This window comes from Sinocyclocheilus grahami, unplaced genomic scaffold (genome assembly GCF_001515645.1).
Source record: "Sinocyclocheilus grahami isolate Dianchi unplaced genomic scaffold, SAMN03320097.WGS_v1.1 scaffold707.1, whole genome shotgun sequence".
Classification (NCBI taxonomy): Eukaryota; Metazoa; Chordata; class Actinopteri; order Cypriniformes; family Cyprinidae; genus Sinocyclocheilus; species Sinocyclocheilus grahami.
Window position 1 is genome coordinate 133,597 of NW_015505886.1, and position 25,124 is coordinate 158,720.

Consider the following 25,124-nt stretch of genomic DNA (forward strand, 5'->3'; position numbering starts at 1 on the left):
TATATATATAATCTTCTTTTTACTTTTCATTGTGCAAAACTTACACACTTGCAGTGACTACTATCTTTCAAACCACGAGAATACGCGAAATTCACATTTGTCAAAATATAAATGAATATGAGCAATCTGATTACATAAAACAAAGCTTGCTAAACCATAAATGGTGATTTCGCCTCACAGGGAGCCAACAGTTACGGGCAGCTCGGACAGGGACACAGGGAAGATCAAGCCGAGCCGCGGCGTGCAGACGGCGGCCTGCAGGCGGAGCACACCCGCTGTATGACCGGAGGAGGCGGACATTCCGCTGTCATCACGGGTTAGAGCGCCTATAACACTGGAAATAATAGATATGAATGTGAACACTCTGAAAGGATTTGTGAAATAATCCTGAAACTGTTTCTGGAATTGCTGACCTTTTATTTGTGAGACAATGTCGCTCTCTAGCGGTCAAGTTGAAGTATTACAAAAACATTCCTCCACCCAGAATCAGGTGAGCTGCTGATGTGTGGACAGAACCTCAAAGGTCAACTAGGGCTCAGTCACACGTCAGAGGTCATAACCTTTCAGCCCTGCCCTTTGCCTGGGTGCTCAAGAGTTCAGCAGGTGTCCTGTGGTTGGGACTTCTCCGTTATTCTGACTGGTGAGTGACGGTCATCAAATTCATATTCTGGACTCTGTGTGGCAGATTATTGTATGGAAACCCGTTTCCGCCACTGAATAGAAAATAAGAAAAGGCAATTGAGATTTTTATCTCACAATTCTGACTTTTTTCTCGCAATTTCGACTTTACGTCTCGCAATTCTGACTTTTTTCTCTCTCAGAATTGTGAGATATCAACTCTTAATTGTGAGAAATTATGTCAGAATTGTGAGATATAGGCTAAACTCGCAATTTTGAGAAATGAAGTCAGAATTGTGAATTATAAACTCGCAATTATGACAGAATCTTTTTTTCTCCTCAGAACTGGACTTTATAACTCGCAATTAACTCACAATTAAACTCGCAATTGTGAGAGATAAAAGTCAGAATTGTGAGTTTATATCTTGAAATTCTGACTTTGTTTCTCGGAATTGCGAGTTTATATCCCGCAAATCTGACTTTATATCTCGCATTTCTGACTATAACTCTCAATTTCGACTTTGCATCTCGCAATTCTGACTTTTTTTCCCTCAGAATTGAGATATAAACTCGCAATTTTGAGAAATGAAGTCAGAATTGTATGATATAAACTCGCAATTGCGACTTAAGTAGGCCTAGTCAGAATTGTGAATCATAAACTTGCAATTCTGACAACTTATCAGTCTTTTTTTCTCCTCAGAACTGGACTTTATAAATCGCAATTGCGAGTTTGTATCTCACAATTGCGAGAAGAAAAAAAAGTCCGATTTGCGAAATGTAAATTCGCAATTGCGATAAAAAAAAAAGTCTGATTTGCGAAATGTAAATTCGCAATTGCGAGAAAAAAAAAAGTCCGATTTGCGAAATGTAAATTCGCAATTGCGAGAAAAAAAAAAAAGTCAGATTTGCGAAATGTAAATTCGCAAGTGCGAGAAAAAAAAAAAGTCTGATTTGCGAAATGTAAATTCGCAAGTGCGAGAAGAAAAAAAAAGTCCGATTTGCGAAATGTAAATTCGCAAGTGCGAGAAAAAAAAAAGTCCGATTTGCAAAATGTAAATTCGCAATTGCGAGAAGATTTTTTTTCAGTCTAAACGCTTTTGTAAATTCGCAATTGCGAGAGAAAAAAAGTCGCAATTATCTTTTTTTATTTTTTTATTCAGTGGCGGAAACGGGCTTCATTATTGAGAGCCTGGGTAGAAAACTAAAAGGACTTGGGTGTTGCAGACATCCGTTATTTTTGAGTGGTTTTGTTTAGAGTTTGATTAGATCAAGTGCTCTTAGATCTGCGTATGGAGACTTCCTCTGGTTTAATTGAGTAACTGATATCTGATCTGTGTCTTTCAGGTGACGGTCAGGTCTTGGTGTGCGGCTCCAATGCATTTGGACAGCTGGGCGTCTCGCCAGGAATAACACACTCAGCAGAACCTTTACACGTGAAGGTGAAAGCTGAGTATATAATGAGACTCTTGCATGATAAGTGTGTAAGTGTGAGGTTTGTAATAATATCATGTTTTGTTCTGCTTGCAGACCCTGAATGAGCCGGTAACTAGTGTGGCTGCAGGGCTCAGACACGCATTAGCAAGTACAGGTGTTACATACAAATATATAACGTGTTTTAGGTTACATTTTATAATTAACATTATATTTTTCAAATTATTATTATCTTTATGAAATATTGAAAGTAAATATAGATTTTTATATCACATGTAAGAACTTTTATCTTAATAATTGAATGATTAAAATAATTATAATTTCAATATCACAATATTTAATTATCTATCTATCTATCTATCTATCTATCTATCTATCTATCTATCTGTCTTTATATATGTATGTATGTATATTTGTTTTGAATATTGATAATATAGATTTTTTAATCGCATATAAGAAATAACTATTTAACAGTATAATTTTATAATTTTATATTTCTATATTATTCTATTATAATATCCTCCTTAATTATTTTTATTAATTATTATAATGATATATTAAATATATTTTAATATTATTATTTGTTCAAATATTGAAAACATATCAAACATAAAAAATATTCCATTGTGTATTCAATATTCTTATTATATATTAATATATATATATATATATATATTAATATTCCTTTTATTTTAATATTACAATTGCATATGAATAAATATGTCAGATATAAAAATGTTTATATCATGTTTAATTATTTGTCTTAATGTGTTTATATTTGTTTTAAATATTAAAAATAAATCTAGGTTTTATATCAAGTATATTAAAATAATTTTATATTTGATATTATTTTGAAATTTAAAGATCATAATTATTATAATTTAAATGTCATTATCCTTAAACATGTATATTTGTTTTAAATATTTAAAAAAACTTCAACATATTAAATAAGTTTTAATATTGTAATTTGTTTTAAATATTAAATATACAATTGTAAAGAAAACCAAATTACAATATTATAATTATATAATAAGTGTATTGTAATAGTATAGTTGAATATTTCATCATAATTATGTGTTTTTTTGTATATATGTGTGTGTACATGTGCGTGTCTAAAGCATCAGGTTGTGTTTATCAATGGGGAACTGGCCTGTCGAGTCACGCTAAGAGAATGTTAAGTCCCCATCCTGTTCCTGCGCATCTATCCTCTAAGGAGCCTTGCCTTGTCCCGGGTAACATTCACACACACACACACACACAGAGTTGTGCTTAAAGCTGAATCAGCCTCACATTGGGATACATCATGACATCTTATAAAAAAATAAGTACTTTTTATTAGTGTACCTCATTAATGTCTGTTCAATTATATGTTTTAATTTATAATGATTTCTAGCACTTGTGCTGACTTTCTCATCTGCAGGGTTTGATCACGTGACCCCACAGAAGGTAGTTGCAGGCTCCACCCACTGCATTTGTTTGACAGGTGAGACAACTTTCAAATGACTCTGATTTTGTCCTCTACCTCTGATTGGTAGGGATAGAGACAAAATCCCATATTTCTACAGTCAAAGGTGACGTGTTCCTCTGGGGAAGCAATAAACATGGTCAGCTGGTCAGCGAGAGCCTCTTCTTGCCACTTCCTGTGGCTCTGGATCGATCTCTGTTGCAGGACGAGAGAGTGACTGACGTTCACAGCGGCTGGACTCATCTTGTCGCAAAAACTGGTGAGTCATACTACACACTTTCTCACACAAATCTTTCTTAAAGCTTTTTTTCTGGCGATACGGTTAACAATATATGATCTATTCACAGAGAGTGGGCGGGTCTTTACATGGGGCAGAGCAAATTACGGACAGCTAGGACAGACCAATCAGAGTACAGAAAAAGAGTATGACGTTTCAACAAGCTCTGGCCAAAGTATAAGCCGCCCCATTGAGGTTAAAGCTTTATTTGGAGCAACACAGGTATGTGTTATGTATACAAACAAATGTAGAAAGATAGAAGACACTAATATTTAATAAATAAAAATAATTATCACGTAAATATGGAAGCCCATTTCTGCCATTAAAAAATCATGCTTTGGAAATGTTAAAATATGAGATTAAAATGAATAGAGACAAAGTCAAAATTATGACAGTCGAAATAATGAGATAAAAATGTAAAATTATGAAATCAAAAAATCAAAATTATGAGTTTAAAAATACAAAATTACATACTAAATCATAATTATGTGATAGAAGTTGAAATTATGAGATAAAAAATATGTAAAAAATCGAAATTATTAGATTAAAAAGTCAAAATTAAGGGATAAAATCGTCAAAATTGACAGTCATAATTATGATATAAAAAAATTTAAATTATGAAATAAAAATTATAATTATAATATAAAAGTTTAAAATATGAGATTAAAAATCTAAATTTAGAGATTATGAGGTAAAAATAACAAATATAAAAAAAAAAATTGAAATTATGAGATTAAAAATCAACATTTTGACAGTCATAATTACGAGATTAAAAAAATCAAAATTTTGAGATTAAAAAAATCTAAATTATGAGAAATTAAAATTATGACACTAGGTCATAATTATGAGATAAAAGACAAAATTAAGACACTATAATTGTGAGATAAAAAGTTGTATTTATTATACATATGTAGTCAAAATTATGACATACTAAGTCAGATATAAAAAGTCAGAATTATGACATACTTTTTCTTTTGTGATAGAAAAGGGCTTCCATACATAAATGACTCTCCGTCAACTGTATTTTTATGCTTATGGCATACATATATGTACAATTCAGCAAATGTGTGATCACATGTACACATCAAGGTTATTTTCGTAAACGAAAACTAAAACGAAGATGAAAACTATTGATGAAAAAACTATTTCGTAAACTGAAATAAAATAAAAATGACAAAATAATTCAAAAACTAAAACGAAACGAAACTAACAGCAGTTATTGAAAAACTAACTGAAATAAAATAATAATTATCAAAAATAAATAATCGTTTTAGTGATCATTACGTTCTCACCCCTTGGCGGAAAAATAAATGAGCTGTGTGGCACCGGTGGTTGAGGGAAATACCTGTAAATGGCGCATCGCGCACGTGAGGTTATCTGACAGAGAGACATAAAGCAGAGTCCTGCACAGGTCCTGTTTGGTAAACGTGCACCAGCAGTACTTAACAGAACACTCGACCCATTATCCTAATTTAATTCTGTACCAGACCAGACCCATTTGACATAAAGACCGCAAGTCACGACCCGAACCGCACCAGCATTAAATCTATTACATCAGGTAAGCAAGATTATTTATTTTCTCATGTAACACAAGCAATCAAACCAACATTAGGCATTCTAAGTTGGTGCTTTGAAGAAAAATAGGCAGCGCAACCTAATAATTAACAGAAAAAAAGACGAGAACGCGCATCCTTTCTGAAAACAATACAAAACTTTAGCATAGCATCTTGTGATCACTCTGCCAGGCTTTCGGACAAGTGTGCATAGGCTAAATCACGTCATACACACGTGCTGTGTGGCACCGGTGGTTGAGGGAAATACCTGTAAATGGCGCATTGCGCACGTGAGGTTATCTGATGGAGAGACGTAAAGCAGAGTCCTGCACAGGTCCTGTTTGGTAAACGTGCACCAGCAGTACTTAACAGAACACTCGACCCATTATCCAGCAGCAGCACTAATTTAATTCTGTACCAGACCAGACCCATTTGACATAAATTTATTTATAGGCAATAACTTATTGCCTTTCTTAAAGTCTTTCTTTGGCCTGCGCTCTGGAAGTGATCTGTTAATTCTGCTAAACTTGAATTAAAACTGAAACTAAACTATATAAAAACGAAATAAACATGCGTTCACAAAATAAAAACTAAACTAACAACAATATTAATGAAACTAATAAAAACTCAACTGAATTGTATAGCAGATTTGAAAACGATATTAAAAATAAAACTAATTTAAAAATTCAAAATAACCTTGGTACACATCCATCATTACAATGGCTTTGAATGCAGCTTATCCAATCAGAATTTAGAACACAACTATCCATAAATGTTTTTATTGCTAAATGTTAAGATGACATAAGAACTCACTGGCATAGTGTTCTTTGCTTAAAGGCGAGAGAATGCGGTATGTATTGTCTTCCAGCAGGGGGTGAACACACTCTGTACATTCCCACAATGCATTTCTCATCCTGCCCAGAGACACAGCGCTGATTTAAATCGAAGGTCATCTCTTACCTTAAAGAATGCAGCATCTGTGGGCATACGAATTGAAGAGAATGACTCAACGACACAGCATTTTATACTCAATCTTAGGTTTTACGTGTTTGGTGCGTCACTGAACCTTAAAATTAAAGAACAGCCTTCAGATATTGTGAGCGAGAGAAAAGAGACATTTGGCATTTATGTCTTTTTGCATTTTTTTTAAGTTCAAGTTGGTGCAGAGAGGGAAAGGTTGTCCGGACATTGTCAGGGCTTGCGAGACATATTTCTGTTTGTCAGATCTCCTTGTGTGACTTTGTTTTGTGCTTTCGCCATTCCCCGCCTGATCGATTGACCTCATGTCATATGTAATCCTCAAAAGTTGCTTATGCTACAATGTCCTACCACTGACGACCCGTCCGCACGGCGAATGTTGATGAGAGGAAACGAGGACGGTATCCTCTATAACACAATCAAAAGGGAGGGAGAAAGTGTAGCAGTGTCCGGGGACACGTTTAGCCTTCGGTGACAAACAGAATATAAAGTTTTAGAACTGAATTGTGGTTGACGGAAAGACTTTGCCTGAGGCTTAAAGGCATAGTTATTTTATCTTTGATTCACCCTCATGTCGTTCCAAACCCATGTGACTTTCATTCTTCTGTGGAACACAAAAGGAGATTTTGAGGAGTCATGCGATAGCTTTGTGTGAGAAATGCAGTGTTGTTATTGTTAACTAAAGCTTAAAAAAATAAATAAACTGTAATAATAAATAAAATCAAATCAAATTATTTCAAATTAATGTAAAACTAATTGAAAAATGTGAAATGTTGCCTTGGCAACTAATTAAAATGACTAACTGAATACTAAAATTGAAATAAAAATATAAATAAATATGTTTATTAATATAAAATATAAATATTATTAAATAATATTAAAATATTTATTAAATACTATTAATTATCACATAAATATGAAAGCCCATTTCCGCCACGTAAGAAAAAAATCATGCTTTGGTAAATCATAATTATGAGATTAATAAGTCATAGTAATGACATAAAAAGTCAGAATTATGAGATAAAATTCTAAATTATGTGATTAAAAATGTGAAAATATGAGTTTAAAATGTTGTAATTTTGACATAAAATCTAAATTGTTGTTTAAAAGTCACAATTTTAAGATAAAAGCCAAAATGGCAAGTGGTAAATAGCAATGACATAAAAAGTCAAAATTATGAGATAAAATTCTAATTTATGAGATTAAAATGTTGTAATTATGACAGTAAAAAAATCAAAAGTGTTATTTAAAAGTCTACATTTTAAGATAAAAAGCCAAAATGGCAAGTCATATAGTAAGTCATAAATATGAGATAAAAAGTTCAAACTATGAGATATGATATAATAATTATGTTATTATGACAAAGATCAAATTTAATGTGGAAATGTTAACGTTTGTCATACTTTTGACTTTATCTCATAATTTCGATCTCATGATTATGACTATTTCATAATTTTGACTAGACATATTTTTGAAACACAATTTAAATACATTTGAAATGGCAAAAGCACATAATTGTTACAAAATTACTAAAAATAAAACTGAAATTAAAAATGAAAAAATATAACAAAAATGTAAAAAACTTAAAGACTTAAAAAAAATGTAAGTCATTATTTGCTGACAATTGTTAAGTGCTGCTTCTGAATTGAGTTAAACTTGAGAATTTGATCAGTTTGCTTTGTGAGCAAAACAATTAGACCAATTGTTGTGAACCAGATTGTTAATATTTAGATGATATCAGAATTAATAGAGTGATTTAATGACATATTGGAAATTGCTGCTTCACTAATGAACTCGTTTGAACTCTTGAAGGAGAGCTAGGTTAGATATTATGACTTTTAATCAATAATGCTTTACATTTTAGTGGAATATAGTGCATGAGTCATATGGGCAACATTTATCGTTTTACACTGTTTTTGTGTCCTTTTCTAATCTTGAAAGCATCAATCTCAGTCTCACTAAGCTTTTTAAACCCATAAATTGCACTAGTAAGTTTATTTAACACCCCTGACAATCTATATTGTGTCTAAACTGTTGTTAGACTCCAAATCCATTGTTAAAACCCAGTTCCCTCCCCCAAAAGCATATTAGCCAATCATGGGGAAGCTGGCGTCTTCACAGGCTCCACACTGTGAGATTTCCTATCAGTAGATGAAACGCAATACTGTGGGCTGAAAATGACTGTGTTCCTTCCAGGATCCAGAGCTGAACTCCCAGTAATGGGTGGTATGATTTCTTCAAATGAGTTTATTCACACATGAGGTGCAGCCGACCGACAGCCTGTTTCACACTTCCACCCAGAGCGCTGGAGCCTAGCTGTCTGTGTCTGAGCTCCCACAGTGCAGTGCTGTACCTGAGGCTTCATCACAGTGTGGGGACATTCATCCTGCACTTCATTATCAGAGGCAGATGGAAACAACTGCATCTCAGTAAACAGCTGTCGACACTGACTAGGATGTGAGGGTTCTATATTTGTCAGGGGTTTATTTTTATATCTAGATCAAATAGATGAACATTAGGCAAGGCAAGTTTATTTATATAGCACATTTCATACACAATGGTAATTCAAAGTGCTTTACATAAAAGAAAAGAAAATAATAATACATGTAAAACTTTGAAAATGATTTAAAAATTGATTTAAGAGGTTTATAATGAATTTAAAACTGTTAAGAATAGAAAATGATTATACATAAAATATAGTGCTCTCAGTTCGGACATCGCACAGTGCTCATTTAATAAAATGCACAGCTAAACAGATGAGTTTTGAGTCTAGATTTAAATGTGACTAGTGTATTAGCTCATCTGATCTCTGGATCATCTGACTGGTTACCCACTGAAGCTAAGCAGGGTTGAGCCTGGTCAGTACCGGGATGGGAGACCTCCTGGGAAAACTAGGTTGCTGCTGGAAGAGGTGTTAGTGAGGCCAGCAGGGGGTGCTCACTCTGCAGTCTGTGTGGGTCCTAGCGCCCCAGTATAGTGATGGGGACACTATACTGTCAACAAGCACCGTCCTTCGGATGAGACGTTAAACCAAGGTTCTGACTCTCTGTGGTCATTAAAAATCCCAGGATGTCTTTCGAAAAGAGTAGAGGTGTGACCTCGGCATCCTGGCCAAATTTGCCCATTGGCCTCTGATCATCATGGCCTCCTAATCATCCTCATATCTGCTGATTGGCTTCATCACTCTGTCTCCTCTCCACCAGTAAGCTGGTGTGTGATGGGCGTTCTGGCGCACTATGGCTGCCGTCGCATCATCCAGGTGGATGCTGCACACTGGTGGTGGTTGAGGAGATTCCCCCCTTCTATGTAAAGCGCTTTGAGTGCCTAGAAAAGCGCTATATAAATGTAATGAATTATTATTATTATTATTATCTCTTCTGGAAGCTGATTCCAACTAAAAGCGGACTCCCCTTGTTTTGTGTGAACCCTTGGTATTTCTATCTGACTCGATCCTAATGATCTGAGTGGTCTGTTAGGTTTATATTCAGTGAGTATATCTGCTATGTATTTTTATTTTGTTTGTATATTGTTTGTATGTTATATATAATTATATAAACATTATCTATAATAAAAAATGCACACATACGTATTTACATTTTGCAAACATCAAATGTATTTACTTGATTTAATATATTCTTTATAGGTATCAAAAATACATTATATTTATGAATAATTATGAAACCTGATATTTTAATATATCATATTAATAATATGAATAATCCATAATTATATACATTAAATTTAACAGTAAGTATATATATGTATGTATGTACTGTATATGTGTGTGTGTCTGTGTAAAATCCATATATAATCTATATATTCTATTAATTACTGTATTATTTATGCTTTGCCTGTGTTCTATTTTTATCAGATATCTATATATATATACACAATAATTATAGGTATCAAAAATACATTATATTTATGAATAATTATGAAACCTGATATTTTAATATATCATATTAATAATATGAATAATCCATAATTATATACATTAAATTTAACAGTAAGTATATATATGTATGTATGTACTGTATATGTGTGTGTGTCTGTGTAAAATCCATATATAATCTATATATTCTATTAATTACTGTATTATTTATGCTTTGCCTGTGTTCTATTTTTATCAGATATCTATATATATATATACACAATAAAATATATATTATTACTTTTTTTATATTTTAATATATATATATATATATATATACCTATTATATGATGTATTTTTATTTATGCTTTGTTTATTTAATGGTAGAATTTATAAATTTTTGGCCTATATATATATATATATAATTAATTATTTGTATTAATTATTTTATTTTTAACTTTGTTTTTTATTTTAATTTATATATAAAATATATAAATGTATTTTTATATTTTAATTTGTTTTTTAATTGTATTTTTTTTTATAAAAAATGTGTTATTTATTTTAATCAAAAATGTATTGCATGTTAATTTTTGTAATTGAATCTTTTTTTTCATTTTAAAATACATTTATAATTTATATGATTATAGATTATTCAAATTACAAAATATAAAATTAAATATAAAACGTTTATATATTTGGTGTTTGCTATGTGTTTGTGTGTGTGTGTGTATATATATATATATACCGGTATATATACAATTTTATTATTTGCATTTTTTTAATGGTTTGCATTACAATAATAAGAATTTTGGGGAGGGATTGTGCTTTTGGTTGGTCGCTTCACATGTCACTTAGATGATCTCTGGTTCAAGAACAGTGGTTCTTGGTCAGAATAAGTGGACTAGACTTGCTAATAGTCAAAAGCCTAGCTAAGCAAGACTAGTATTTAGTCTACACATTCAGCGTCCCTTGTCACTGATCTGACAGCAGTCCTTAACGTTTGGACAGTCGCTGTGCTGTTTTGACTGGCTGTGTGTTGTGTTTGTGTGGCGTGGGGTCAGCTGGGGACGGATGGGGGGATGTGAGGAGGAGTTGGGGTTGTTTTGTTGGTGATGGCGAGAGAAACAGACTGCATCAGGACAGATCATTCATTGACGTCTGACAGGAGGCTCCAGCTTTTGTTTTTACTGTATCTGCAAAAAACCTTGCTTTGTACTTTTACTATGACTGTGTACCATGGATCAATACTACATCGTTCCCATAATGGTCAACTTTTCTGTTTGATTGCATTGAATATTATTCATTATGTATTTAAATGACCGTTACATCACCAGCTTGTAATATTTCTGTCTCTGGCCTACCAGCTCATCATCTACTCACACATATCTTTTGTTTCTAACTGTATGTACTTGTATATCTGTTTAAAGCTATATTAAAATTATTCGTTTTAATTTAAGAAATCTAATAAATAAATGAATGGAAAAAAATATTCTGAATATTCAAAATAAATACAGAAAAGTATTTTCATATATTATGAAATCATAAGATCAATAAGTTGAAATTATGACAAAATTATGAAATAAAAAGTAAAAATTCTGGTTAAAAATTACAGGATGCTAAATCAAAATTATGCTGTTTAAAAAAAATCTAAATTGTAAGATTAAAAGCCAAAATTGTGACATAGTAAGTCATAATTATGAGATAAAAAGTTTAAATTATGAAATTGTTATAGTTATGGCAAAGATGAAATTCTATGTGATACTTTCAAATTTCATGTTGTGCTCAATTTAAGATATGATCTGTAAATTATTTTACATTAAAAATGAATACATTACATGCATAAAAAATTTAATGAATCATTCTAAATAAACTGAAGTATTCTATATATTATTCCAAATTAATAAATAAATAAAAGTATTTAATAGTTTATTCTAAATTAATAAAGTTAATTATCTTTTGTTTCTAAATGTATGTATGTCCATTTAAAACAATATTGAAATTATAATGCTCAATTTCTGACATGTTTTGTAAATTATTCTAAATATGCTAAATGAATAAATAATAGTATTTCATAATTTATGCTAAATTAAAATATATATACTTATCTTTTGTTTCTAATTGTATGTCTACATAAAGTAATAATGAAATAAAATAAAAAAAGGTCTGTAAAATAATAAATGCATAAATATATTAAATCTTCATGGATTATTTTAAATTAATAAATAAAATATTCCCTAAATTGTTTAAAATTAATAAATAATTATACATATTTATGTAATAATTTTAACTTTTTTCACTATTTTTACGGTATCCTAATTACAGCTGATTGAACGATAGTATATAAACATTATGAGATTGCATCCAGCTTTGACTTCAAACCTCTGTGTCACGTGACTAGTCGCTTCCAGAGTAAACTCAAAGACAGAAAAGCATCTTTAGTTTTTGGTTTATAAATATTGTGTAATGAAACAAGAGAAGTTTCAGGCTGCCTTTTCCCATAATGCACTGGTATAATTTCCACTAATTCGAGCATGTCTGTGTGGACGGCATCCTCCCAGCTCCGGCAGAGAGCATTAGCGATGTGTTTTTGTCCACTAGCAGCCCATTTCCTCCACATAACGAGCTCTGATCACCAAACATTAATAAACCAACCAGAAACGCCCGGTCACCCACTCACATCCTCACGGGTCGTCATGGTAACGGACATATGACTCCGGCATCGGGGCCACTTGTGTGTTTGTGCTATTTTTGAGTGCAGGAAACTTGGCTGGATGTGTAAATCACCTCTTCCCACCCCCAAACCGCTGTACGCCTCAGTCCTCGTACCCGCTTCCCTGCAGGGAATGTTCGATTCAGGCATCCCGTCTCCTGTTACAGGCATGGAGAGAGTGTGTGTGTGTGTGAGAGGGTCAAACTGAGGTCTGTCAGGGATTATTGTGTTTGGAATGTGAGCAGAGCACATAATAGGTGTTTTCTCACAAATTTCTTTTTTTTGCAGATTGCATGTGGATCTGAACACAACCTGGCTGTTGTGGGTGAGTACAATGAGCCTGGGTGTTTGTTTTATGACAAATATGATGCAGGGCAACAATTCCATAAATGCAGTTATGCCCTAAAATTCAAGATATTGGTGCAAAAATGCCCCTGTATGTATTTTTGTCTCGTATTTATATCATATGATATTACACGAGCAGTAGTGCAGTAGGCTATGACACGAGTGCTGATTTTGTCCCGGATATCACGCGTTTAAATGTGATTTTATACAACAGTTCAATAAATAAGAAGTTGTTGTTATATTTTAAACACAATATTATGTGTTTTTGCTCAATTTCGCAAAGAATATATTACCTTTAAAGCCATAGCAGAATTGTTGTGCATCTTCGAGCAACACAGCAGTGTTTAGTTTCTGAATGAATCCGCGTTTTGAACAAATCGTGTGAATCAATGATTCAAAGGCCCATTTACAGTGCGTTCCAAACGGGATATATATCGCACTCCGAAGGGCACTTCGGAGTGAAAACAATCATGGCCACCATATTGAAGGGTCGTTCCAAACTGAAGTGCTCAAAACTGGCCACTTCAAAGGGCCCTTCGGAATGAAGGATTTCGAAGGGTACAACTGATGGACACTTCGGGCTCCCATGATCCTTTGCGTAGATTCTTTGCATGATGACGGCGCCTCCGTGTGGGCACGTGATGATGACGCAGAAGGGCACTTCAAGAAACAATTGTTTGGTGCTCTAGACCCTTCAACCCTTCGAAGCTCTCACTCCGGAGGGTAAACAACTTTGAAGGGATTAGGGCATAGGGATGAGCCCTTCCGAATGGAACGCAGGGTTAGTTTATTCCCGAATGAATCAGTCGTTTGAACGAATCAAATTAATTACATTTACCGCCACCTGCTGGCCTTTTATGTTCTATAGTTTATGTTAGTCCGTTGTAGCCTAAATGTTTATGTGTAATACATTTTTTTATTAAATCAAATAAAATATTTCTAAAGCTACAATTTGTAATGCCTACTTGATACTTTCTCATTTAACAAAAATATCTTTAAATAATCTTTTGTGGGTATTTTCACAGTCAAATTTATTTTTTGATATAATATATAATTGCGATTAATTAGATTAATGAATCGTAACATCATGTAATTAATTAGATTAAAAATTTTAATCGACTGACAGCCCTAATTTAAATATATATTTAAAAATACCTTTATGGAGCTTGAAAGCATCTCATGCATGCATCTCCTTTTGTTTTTCATGGAAAATCAAATGGGTTTAGAATGACAAGAAGGTGAGCAAATGATGACAGAATTATAATTTTTGGGTGAATTATTTCTTTAACGTGTACTATGACTGCATGTGTGTTGCTGTGAGACTGTATGTTGCTGTGAGACCCCAGATGAGTTCAGTGCGATGAGATTCCATGCGCTTTTTACTGTACGTTAGCATCATGTCATTTATTTTCATATATTATGAAATCATAAGATCAATAAGTTGAAATTATGACAAAATTATGAAATAAAAAGTAAAAATTCTGGTTAAAAATTACAGGATGCTAAATCAAAATTATGCTGTTTAAAAAAAATCTAAATTGTAAGATTAAAAGCCAAAATTGTGACATAGTAAGTCATAATTATGAGATAAAAAGTTTAAATTATGAAATTGTTATAGTTATGGCAAAGATGAAATTCTATGTGATACTTTCAAATTTCATGTTGTGCTCAATTTAAGATATGATCTGTAAATTATTTTACATTAAAAATGAATACATTACATGCATAAAAAATTTAATGAATCATTCTAAATAAACTGAAGTATTCTATATATTATTCCAAATTAATAAATAAATAAAAGTATTTAATAGTTTATTCTAAATTAATAAAGTTAATTATCTTTTGTTTCTAAATGTATGTATGTCCATTTAAAACAATATTGAAATTATAATGCTCAATTTCTGACATGTTTTGTAAATTATTCTAAATATGCTAAATGAATAAATAATAGTATTTCATAATTTATGCTAAATTAAAATATATATACTTATCTTTTGTTTCTAATTGTATGTCTACATAAAGTAATAATGAAATAAAATAAAAAAAGGTCTGTAAAATAATAAATGCATAAATATATTAAATCTTCATGGATTATTTTAAATTAATAAATAAAATATTCCCTAAATTGTTTAAAATTAATAAATAATTATACATATTTATGTAATAATTTTAACTTTTTTCACTATTTTTACGGTATCCTAATTACAGCTGATTGAACGATAGTATATAAACATTATGAGATTGCATCCAGCTTTGACTTCAAACCTCTGTGTCACGTGACTAGTCGCTTCCAGAGTAAACTCAAAGACAGAAAAGCATCTTTAGTTTTTGGTTTATAAATATTGTGTAATGAAACAAGAGAAGTTTCAGGCTGCCTTTTCCCATAATGCACTGGTATAATTTCCACTAATTCGAGCATGTCTGTGTGGACGGCATCCTCCCAGCTCCGGCAGAGAGCATTAGCGATGTGTTTTTGTCCACTAGCAGCCCATTTCCTCCACATAACGAGCTCTGATCACCAAACATTAATAAACCAACCAGAAACGCCCGGTCACCCACTCACATCCTCACGGGTCGTCATGGTAACGGACATATGACTCCGGCATCGGGGCCACTTGTGTGTTTGTGCTATTTTTGAGTGCAGGAAACTTGGCTGGATGTGTAAATCACCTCTTCCCACCCCCAAACCGCTGTACGCCTCAGTCCTCGTACCCGCTTCCCTGCAGGGAATGTTCGATTCAGGCATCCCGTCTCCTGTTACAGGCATGGAGAGAGTGTGTGTGTGTGTGAGAGGGTCAAACTGAGGTCTGTCAGGGATTATTGTGTTTGGAATGTGAGCAGAGCACATAATAGGTGTTTTCTCACAAATTTCTTTTTTTTGCAGATTGCATGTGGATCTGAACACAACCTGGCTGTTGTGGGTGAGTACAATGAGCCTGGGTGTTTGTTTTATGACAAATATGATGCAGGGCAACAATTCCATAAATGCAGTTATGCCCTAAAATTCAAGATATTGGTGCAAAAATGCCCCTGTATGTATTTTTGTCTCGTATTTATATCATATGATATTACACGAGCAGTAGTGCAGTAGGCTATGACACGAGTGCTGATTTTGTCCCGGATATCACGCGTTTAAATGTGATTTTATACAACAGTTCAATAAATAAGAAGTTGTTGTTATATTTTAAACACAATATTATGTGTTTTTGCTCAATTTCGCAAAGAATATATTACCTTTAAAGCCATAGCAGAGCATCTTCGAATCTTCGAGCAACACAGCAGTGTTTAGTTTCTGAATGAATCCGCGTTTTGAACAAATCGTGTGAATCAATGGCCCATTTACCATTCATAGAGAGAGCCGTTAACTTCATTCCTGAATGAATCTGCCTGTTTGAACGAATCGACTCATAAAGACATTTACCGCCACCTGCTGGCAGATTTAGTTTCTTCTTTAGAGTATCATTTCATTTATTAAAAAATAAATAAATAAAAAACATTAAAGGGATAATTCACCAAAAATAAATAAATAAGATTCTTTGCATGATGACGGCGCCTCCGTGTGGGCACGTGATGATGACGCAGAAGGGCACTTCAAGAAACAATTGTTTGGTGCTCTAGACCCTTCAACCCTTCGAAGCTCTCACTCCGGAGGGTAAACAACTTTGAAGGGATTAGGGCATAGGGATGAGCCCTTCCGAATGGAACGCAGGGTTAGTTTATTCCCGAATGAATCAGTCGTTTGAACGAATCAAATTAATTACATTTACCGCCACCTGCTGGCCTTTTATGTTCTATAGTTTATGTTAGTCCGTTGTAGCCTAAATGTTTATGTGTAATACATTTTTTTATTAAATCAAATAAAATATTTCTAAAGCTACAATTTGTAATGCCTACTTGATACTTTCTCATTTAACAAAAATATCTTTAAATAATCTTTTGTGGGTATTTTCACAGTCAAATTTATTTTGCGATTAATTAGATTAATCAAAACATCATGTAATTAATTGGATTAAAAATTTTGATCGACTGACAGCCCTAATATATATATATATATATATATATATATATATATATATAGTATAATTGTATGTACATATTATTGTAGTTAGTAACAATGCATTACATTAATTACACATTGTAGGTAATATAATCAGACAACTTTTAGATTACTTTTGATCTCTCTCGTTTTTCACATTGATTTAAATAGGGTAATCTTGCAGCATATTGATATAAAATACAAAGAGTAAGAAAATATGCATTTGTTGTTATCAACAACATGAAGTGCATTAAACATTATATTACGTCAAGGTTTCCCAAACTGGGTTTGTGAAGGCATTGCAGGGGGTTTGTGAGTTAAATGAAAATTAATAATTAATTAAATCATAACAATGTTTAATTAAAACAAATAATTTTAAAATGAATAAAAAATTTTTTATTTGTTTACCTGCATGTCATGTGACTATAACCAATGTCAGAGAACCATGAGCATACAAATGTGATGCTTCATAATTAAAAATATATATATATTTTTTATCTCAGGGGTACTTACTTCAAATAAAAATATATTAGGTGAAAGAGGATCAGATGACAAAAGTGTTGATGTGTTTGAAAGACAGACAGCTTCCATGCATGGAAACATTTTTAGTGTTCATCAGTAGTTGAAACATGAATGTTGAAACACTTCTTAAACATGAAATGTTTTTTGTAAATCCAGTGTAGTCTAATTATGAGTATTTTAAAATGCAATTTAATCTAATAACAAGTACTTAATTTTTGGAATCTGATTATGTAATCCAGATTACTACCCAGCTCTGTATTTATATATAAATTTTTAAATGCTATTTTCAAATAAATGTTTTAAAAATCAGGGTATATATGTGTGTGTGTGTATGTATGTGTGCGTGTGTGTGTGTGTGTGTGTGTGTGGGTGTGTGTGTGTTACATAATATCTTTTTTTTTGTTTATTTTATTTTATAAATCACTCAAGCATGCATGATTTTTTTTCACAGATCACTCTGTGATCATGTTATGAATGTTTTTGGTATCTAGTCTCCATGGCAACACCTGTGGTCTTCACGTATCTAATTTCCCATAACAGTCATTGGAAAGAAAGCTGTCAAGGCCTTTGTCACGCACTCTTTGAAATGAATACTGGGAGTCAATCACTGCCACTACCATCAGAAATCCAAATGTCAATCAAAAAAAAAAAAGACCAGGGGTTTTCTGTGAGCATCATCAGGTCAATCTCATATAGTTCACCAAAAATGTATGTATATTTATTTAGCATACAATGAAGCCATTATTTTCATGACAATCAAACATATTGTCCCGCAAATATTCTTTACTTTGAATGAATGTTTTACTGTTTTATTTTTCTTCTGTTTGTCGTCATCCTTAATGATGAGTTTTATAGTTTTTATAGTGAAAAATAATTTATTTAGCATGAAATTAATTATTTTTATTTGTTTCCATTTTTAATCGACTCTCATTACCACAGTAAATTGAAGTAATTAAAATTTAAAATTAACTAAAATTAATTAAATGAAAGAAATATAATGTGTGTATTATTATCCATTTGTAATATACAGTGTATGTATATATATATTTTTTTTTTTTTTTATATATAAATCAATGAAGCATCCATATTTCACAAAATAGTATTGTTTTATTGCATTTATTGCTTAAGTGCTTAATTGTCATGAAAATAACTTAAATGGTTTTTATTTTCCTTTTAATTTGGGGATGAAATATGACCTAGGCATTTTGTTTCCATGTTTCCTGACACCCAGCAGATCCTCTCGTGTACCGAGGTTTCATCCCATGTACTGTTGCCATGGCAATAATTCTACAGTATCTTTAGGTGTAAAGTAGCTTTTAAAGTAGCTATTATGGGATGTGACCGCTCTGACATTGAGCCTGGGAGAGAAAAAGACAGGATTAAACTAAGTAAGCTAGCATTTTGAGATTTCACTAAGCCTGATGGCCAGAATTAATGCTGAGAACAGCTCTGCTTTCTGTACTGTTGAGAGTTGAACGTCTGGATTTCAGTAATAGGACAGTTTTAGCGCCGCGTGTTCAGCTTTAGGACAGATGAGTATCTGTTGCTGGAGTAATTAAGCCGCAAGCTCCGTGCTGGGATCTTTACTGCTATCATAGAAGGGTGCTGGGAATTAGTCTTTGTGTAAGGGCATCAGAGGGAAATGAGCCATCGCTGCAAAAGAATATGAAGTTATTGATGTAGAAGCTATTTCTGTTTCTTTCAATCTTTTAATTCCCCAGCAACTTGGACGGAGAAAAAAATAGTTATATCCTTGACTAATTGCAGTTCATGTAGTTTGTTTGTGAACTTTAAAACTGTCTTCTTGCTATCTTTTCCTGTTATCCTGTCATATTTCATCCTACAATCAAAAGTAAAAAATGAGAAATTATATTTTGCATAAAGAAAACAATGCCTTATTTTTATGACCACTAACACTTTTTTTGCATTATTATTATTTCATATTTTATATATATATATATATAATACTTAATGAAATAATAATAATGCATATATACTGTATATACAGTATATATATAAATATGTATATATATAATAACATTAGGGCTGTCATATCAGATTTTTCACTACGCAGTTATCATGGCCTCAAAAATACAATAATGATATGTTGTGATGTCTATAGAAATATAGTAATAATATATAAATAATAATAAATAAATAATCCTATCAGTCGTAATCGTGTGCTGATTCTCATCATGTTTCATCATACAAATGATTTCTGTCTGCATTTTACTCAGCTACAGCAACAGCGGGATCAAAGTCCCTTTAAGGCTTATTATTATTACTGTTTAAGAGTATTCTAAAAGTCTTTGAGCTGGATGCCTTTGTCCATATAAGGGCTTTCCTGGAAAGTCATTTGTTTTATCATTCCTATGAGTCTTGCTTGTCAAGTTTCTGCACGAGAGCACCCTCCGGTGTCGAGTATGAATGAAACGAATCGCACATGAGAGTTTAACGCTCCATAATGGTGCTGGTGCTGGATTATTATGTCATATTATCATATGTGTACTATTCAGTTGTAAATATCCCCAATACTGGTGTATTGCGACACCCCTAATTATCACGATAACGATATTTCATTATTTTTTTGATTATCGTCAATACCAGGATATCGCGATACCCCTATACGTTTTATCGGATTATCTGTATTGACGATAATCAATCAAATAATGACATATCGTTATCGTGTTAATTAGGGGTGTTGCACACACACAAACTTTATTTTTGCTTCCTTGTTACGAATGTTACATGTACTTTCTATAGTAATAACAATAAATTATGCATTACATAAATGATGCAATATACGTGAATTATGCATGCAACTAACTGTAAACCAATCCTTAACCCTAACCATATAGCAAGTACAATTACACATATATAATTTATATAGTACTAGTAATAGAATATATTTATAGCAATAGTAAAAGTTTATAACATATATATAACATATATATATATATATATAGTAAATTTTATTTAAATGAAGCAGTATTTGTTGTTTAATTTTTGCTAATTAAAAAAATTATTGTGTCCATTGTGTAATTTCTGTATTATATTAGTCAGAATGAAATTAGAATTCCCAAATTTTTTTTTGCATTTGAGGTGAAATATGATCCACATTTCTATTTCCATGACTCCATGACTCTCCAAATCAACACTATGACTCTCCAAATCAGTAATGCAACTGACAACAATATTTAGACATGAAATTTAGTGAATTTTTTCATGGTTTCTTTCTTTCTAAATTGTTCAAACTAATGTGGAAGCAGTTTAATTCATTAGCTAGTATGACAACCAAGTTGAAAAGAGCCAAATTACCTTGAAAATAAATATTTGTGATTATTAAATAAGTATTGGTTTCTTGGGGAATCTTTTGTTCCTTTGTGTGATGGGACAAAATCATGACGTCTTATGGCACAACAGAGCAAAGGAATAACATCCCAGCGTGCCTCGGGAATCACACAGCGTTCTCGAAGCACGCATGACACTTCCGTCTTTAAATGAGATTAAAGAGTGGTGACCATGTTCACCCATCTCTTTAAAGCTTCAGCGAAGTCTTTTTTTCATATTCTCTTGTCTAGATTAGTATGCCGTTCTATATGTTTCTATGGTCTGTAAGTGTGTTGCCATGGGAACAGTTTTGCTGTGCATCATCAACTGAACACTAGAGCTCTTGTTTTGTGAATATCATGTTATCCACAAGGACAATGATTCACTAAACAAGACGTTTTTGTCCTTTTTATGTTAACAATGTCATTTTTGTGCGCAATAGTCCTACTTTTCTTTTCGGTAAACATTTGTTTGTATGTAATTAATGATTTTGCATAATCGTAGATAACTTACAGACAAGAAAACAATGGATTGGGTAAGGACGCATGTGTTAAAGTGAATAGGGGAATGTAGGCGACAAAACCAGTTACCCTTGAGAAAGCATGCTAGCTCCTGGTTGCCGTGGCGATGGGACCTGTTATGTAACCATGTTGCCGTGGCACGTGGAGTCCAAGACGTCTCTGTCAGACTGATTCACCAGTGTGATGTGTGTACAAGCAGCCACATGACTTTGGAGTTGCAACGCCATTCTCCATCAGTTGAGCAAATAATCCCTAAAGAGTCTGTTTGTCTGACTTTATTTTCAAAACATTTAAAATAAAAAAAATTTAAAACATTTTAGTATGCATAATTTTACATTTTATATATATTATAAAACAATGTTTTTCCGTTTTATAATGATAATAATAAATAAAATGAATTAATACATTTTAAAATAAACTTTCATCTAAATTATAAAGGTCTTATTTATATAAATATATTTTTATTTTGAATAATTTTGTTTATTTGTAAAAAAAAAAAATTCTAAATAATTTTATAATGAATAAATTATAATTATTAATAAATCAATATCTACTTTTTATCTCTATTTAATTTAATAATTAATATTTACTTTGTAAAATTTTACTTTTGTAAAAAATTAAATTGAATGTATTTAATGATAAAAATTAATTTAAGTAAATTACTTTAAATAATAAATCTATCTATAAAGGGGTCTTTTTGTGTAAATATATTATTTTGTTAATTTTTAAGAAAACGTCTAAATTATTTTAAATTTAAATAAATTACTTGGTAAATAAATTCTGAAATAAAGTCTATCTATCTGTCTGTTGTCTAAATTAAGTCTTTATTTTTATAAAAACATTTTTATAAAATGTATAATTTTATCATTTAATAATTTGTTAATTTGTAAAAATAAGACCTCTAAATGTATTTTGTCTATAATTAATATTTTAAAATAATTAATACGTTTAATGTTTTTTTTTTACTTTGTAAAAATGTAATTTAATGTATTTAATGATAAGAAATGAATGTAAATATATTACATTAAATTATCTGTCTTATCTATCTGTCTGTCTGTCTGTCTGTCTGTCTGCCTGCCTTCCTGTTGTCTAAATTATCTAGTATCTTTATTTTTATAAAAACATTTCGGACCCACTTTATATTAAGTGGTCTTAACAACTATGTACTTACATTTGAATTAATCATTTGGTACAATGCACTTATTGTGTACATACATGTTTTTACATTGTACTTATATTTTAAAAATACCTGCATGTAATTGCATCTGTAATTAATTAATAAATAGTTACACTGTTGACCAATCCCTTACACCTTAACCCACCCTTAAAGCTACCCAAACCACCAAACCTGTCCCTAACCTTACCCATATCCCACCTCAATAACAGCAAAAGTGTTTTGCAATACAATATGAACACAATAAGTACATTGTACTTATTTATTGATGTAAGGACATAGTAGTTAAGGCCACTTAATATAAAGTGGGACCAACATTTCTCTAAAATGTATAATTTTATCATTTAATAATTTTTGTTTATTTGTAAAAATAAAACCTCTAAACGTCTTGTCTTTTGGTGGTAACATTTGTCATGGAACATATTTCACTGTTTCTCTATAGGGGGTCAGATTGCCTCCTGGGGCTGGAATGAACACGGAATGTGTGGAGATGGTTCCCTCTGTGACGTCACACAACCGCGGCCAATCCCCCGTTTCAGAGACGCCACGACTCTTCTGATTGGCTGTGGATCAGGACATTCATTGGCACTATGCAATTTGAAGAGCAACGAGGATTCAGCAAGCTGAACAGGCTTGAGCGTTTGGCTCTCAGACTGTGACAAAGACTGTTTGCTTACGTTACGGTTTTAATTATTCTGAAAGACACATTTAAGCCTTTAAAGGACAGATTTTAGATCAAAGTCGTAGAGATGCAAATACTACCCACGGATGCACACATTATGCTTATGACATCAGGAAGCGTCCAAAATAAACGTTTTTAGAAACAAGAACACTAGGTCTATTTGCAGCTTCATGCTAATTTTCATAACTTAAATGAGATTTATTTTACAGGCATGTTCTAAATGTTAATATAGTAAATGTTAACATTTAGTTGATATATTGGTCAGTAAGGAATAGTAGAAATAAAAATTCTCACTCATGTTGTTATAAACCTTTTTTTCTCCCAGTTCATTCAGTGATGAATTTGGGCTTGTACATACTGTACTAGTGTCTTTGCAACAATTCAAAAAGACTGGAATTCAATGAGAACAGACAAATTCAATCAGACGCTCACTCTGGATGGGTTTAACAATTCACTGCTGAAATGGCCATTCACGCTTCCTTTGCTGTGATGGATGGTCAACGATTATTTCCTCTGACCTTTTACCTCACAGTGACAGAGCATACCCTTAAATAACCTTCACTGTGGAGCCATTAACTGAAACGGATTTACTGCCTTGAAATGACCTGTCTGAAAGCACTCAATCTCCCAGAATGCCCTGTGATAGGGCAGTCATTTGATCCGAGAGTGATAATTTTCTAAAGACTGGGCGGGGGGAGGTTTAAAAAGTGATTTTTCAATATTATTGACAACGGGATCTGTATTTTCATGGGTTCGAATAAAATATTTTGTTGTAAGAGACAATAAAAACAAAATTGTGCATCAAAACCACTCAAAAAAAGATCTTGATTTTCAAAAGTCAACAAATTTGCGACAGATGAATGTAATATTTTGTCTGTCAAAAATAACATGCGCAATACCATTTATTTATGAGAAGCCTGCTACCGGATTTTTCACTACATCTTCACTCTCAGAGAAGGAGAACATGGCAGCCTAAGTAGCTTCAACATGATGTCTGTCAGAAACGTAACATACCTAATACTTAACTAGAATAAATTTGTTCTTCACTCGCTGAGATTGACAGGTGTTTTTTAATAAAATGTAGTAATGTGTTAAAATGTGTTTTATGAAATGTTTTAGAATTATTCATGTATGTTTGTTTATGCATCTATTACTTTTTTTGTGTCTGCACTGCCTTAAAGCTTAAAAACCCACAAAACACACAAAATCTGTTTTAGTGCTTTTTATTGTCATTATTTTATTTTCATTGCTTTTTTAAAATCTCTCTTCAGAAAAAGACACAAAATTGCCTTAACAATATGTCAACTCAAACCATCAATGAAAACACCACCTGGTTTTAGATAACTATCCATACTATGCACTGCAATGTGCTGAAAAACACAAGGAACATCTGACAAAACAGCACAAACGTTGGGATGCCGCCTTTTGCCAGGAAGTTCGATGTTTACTGTGTCCAAAAACTATGCAGTCATAAAGACTGTGAAACTTTGGAGGTTTTATTATATACTGTTGTTTGTGCTCTGCTGTGGTTGGGTCTTTGAAAAGTCCAGCATGTTGTAAGGAAACGACCCAACGTCAACATTTCCCGTGATACAACTGGCAGTGCACTAG

General features: G+C 32.2%; 1 protein-coding gene across 1 annotated transcript; it reads left to right on the forward strand.

The window, feature by feature from the left end:
- Positions 1 to 156: 156 nt before the first annotated feature.
- LOC107559978 (secretion-regulating guanine nucleotide exchange factor) lies at positions 157 to 23,462 on the forward strand (the record flags this gene model as incomplete). The annotated part of the gene is made up of 10 exons (XM_016244007.1): positions 157 to 316; positions 485 to 640; positions 1,963 to 2,057; positions 2,146 to 2,206; positions 3,168 to 3,281; positions 3,470 to 3,532; positions 3,615 to 3,773; positions 3,862 to 4,013; positions 13,192 to 13,228; positions 23,274 to 23,462. Coding segments are annotated over 10 exons (1,182 nt in total), but the record flags the coding sequence as incomplete, so codon positions are not given.
- Between the last annotated feature and the right edge of the window lie 1,662 nt (positions 23,463 to 25,124).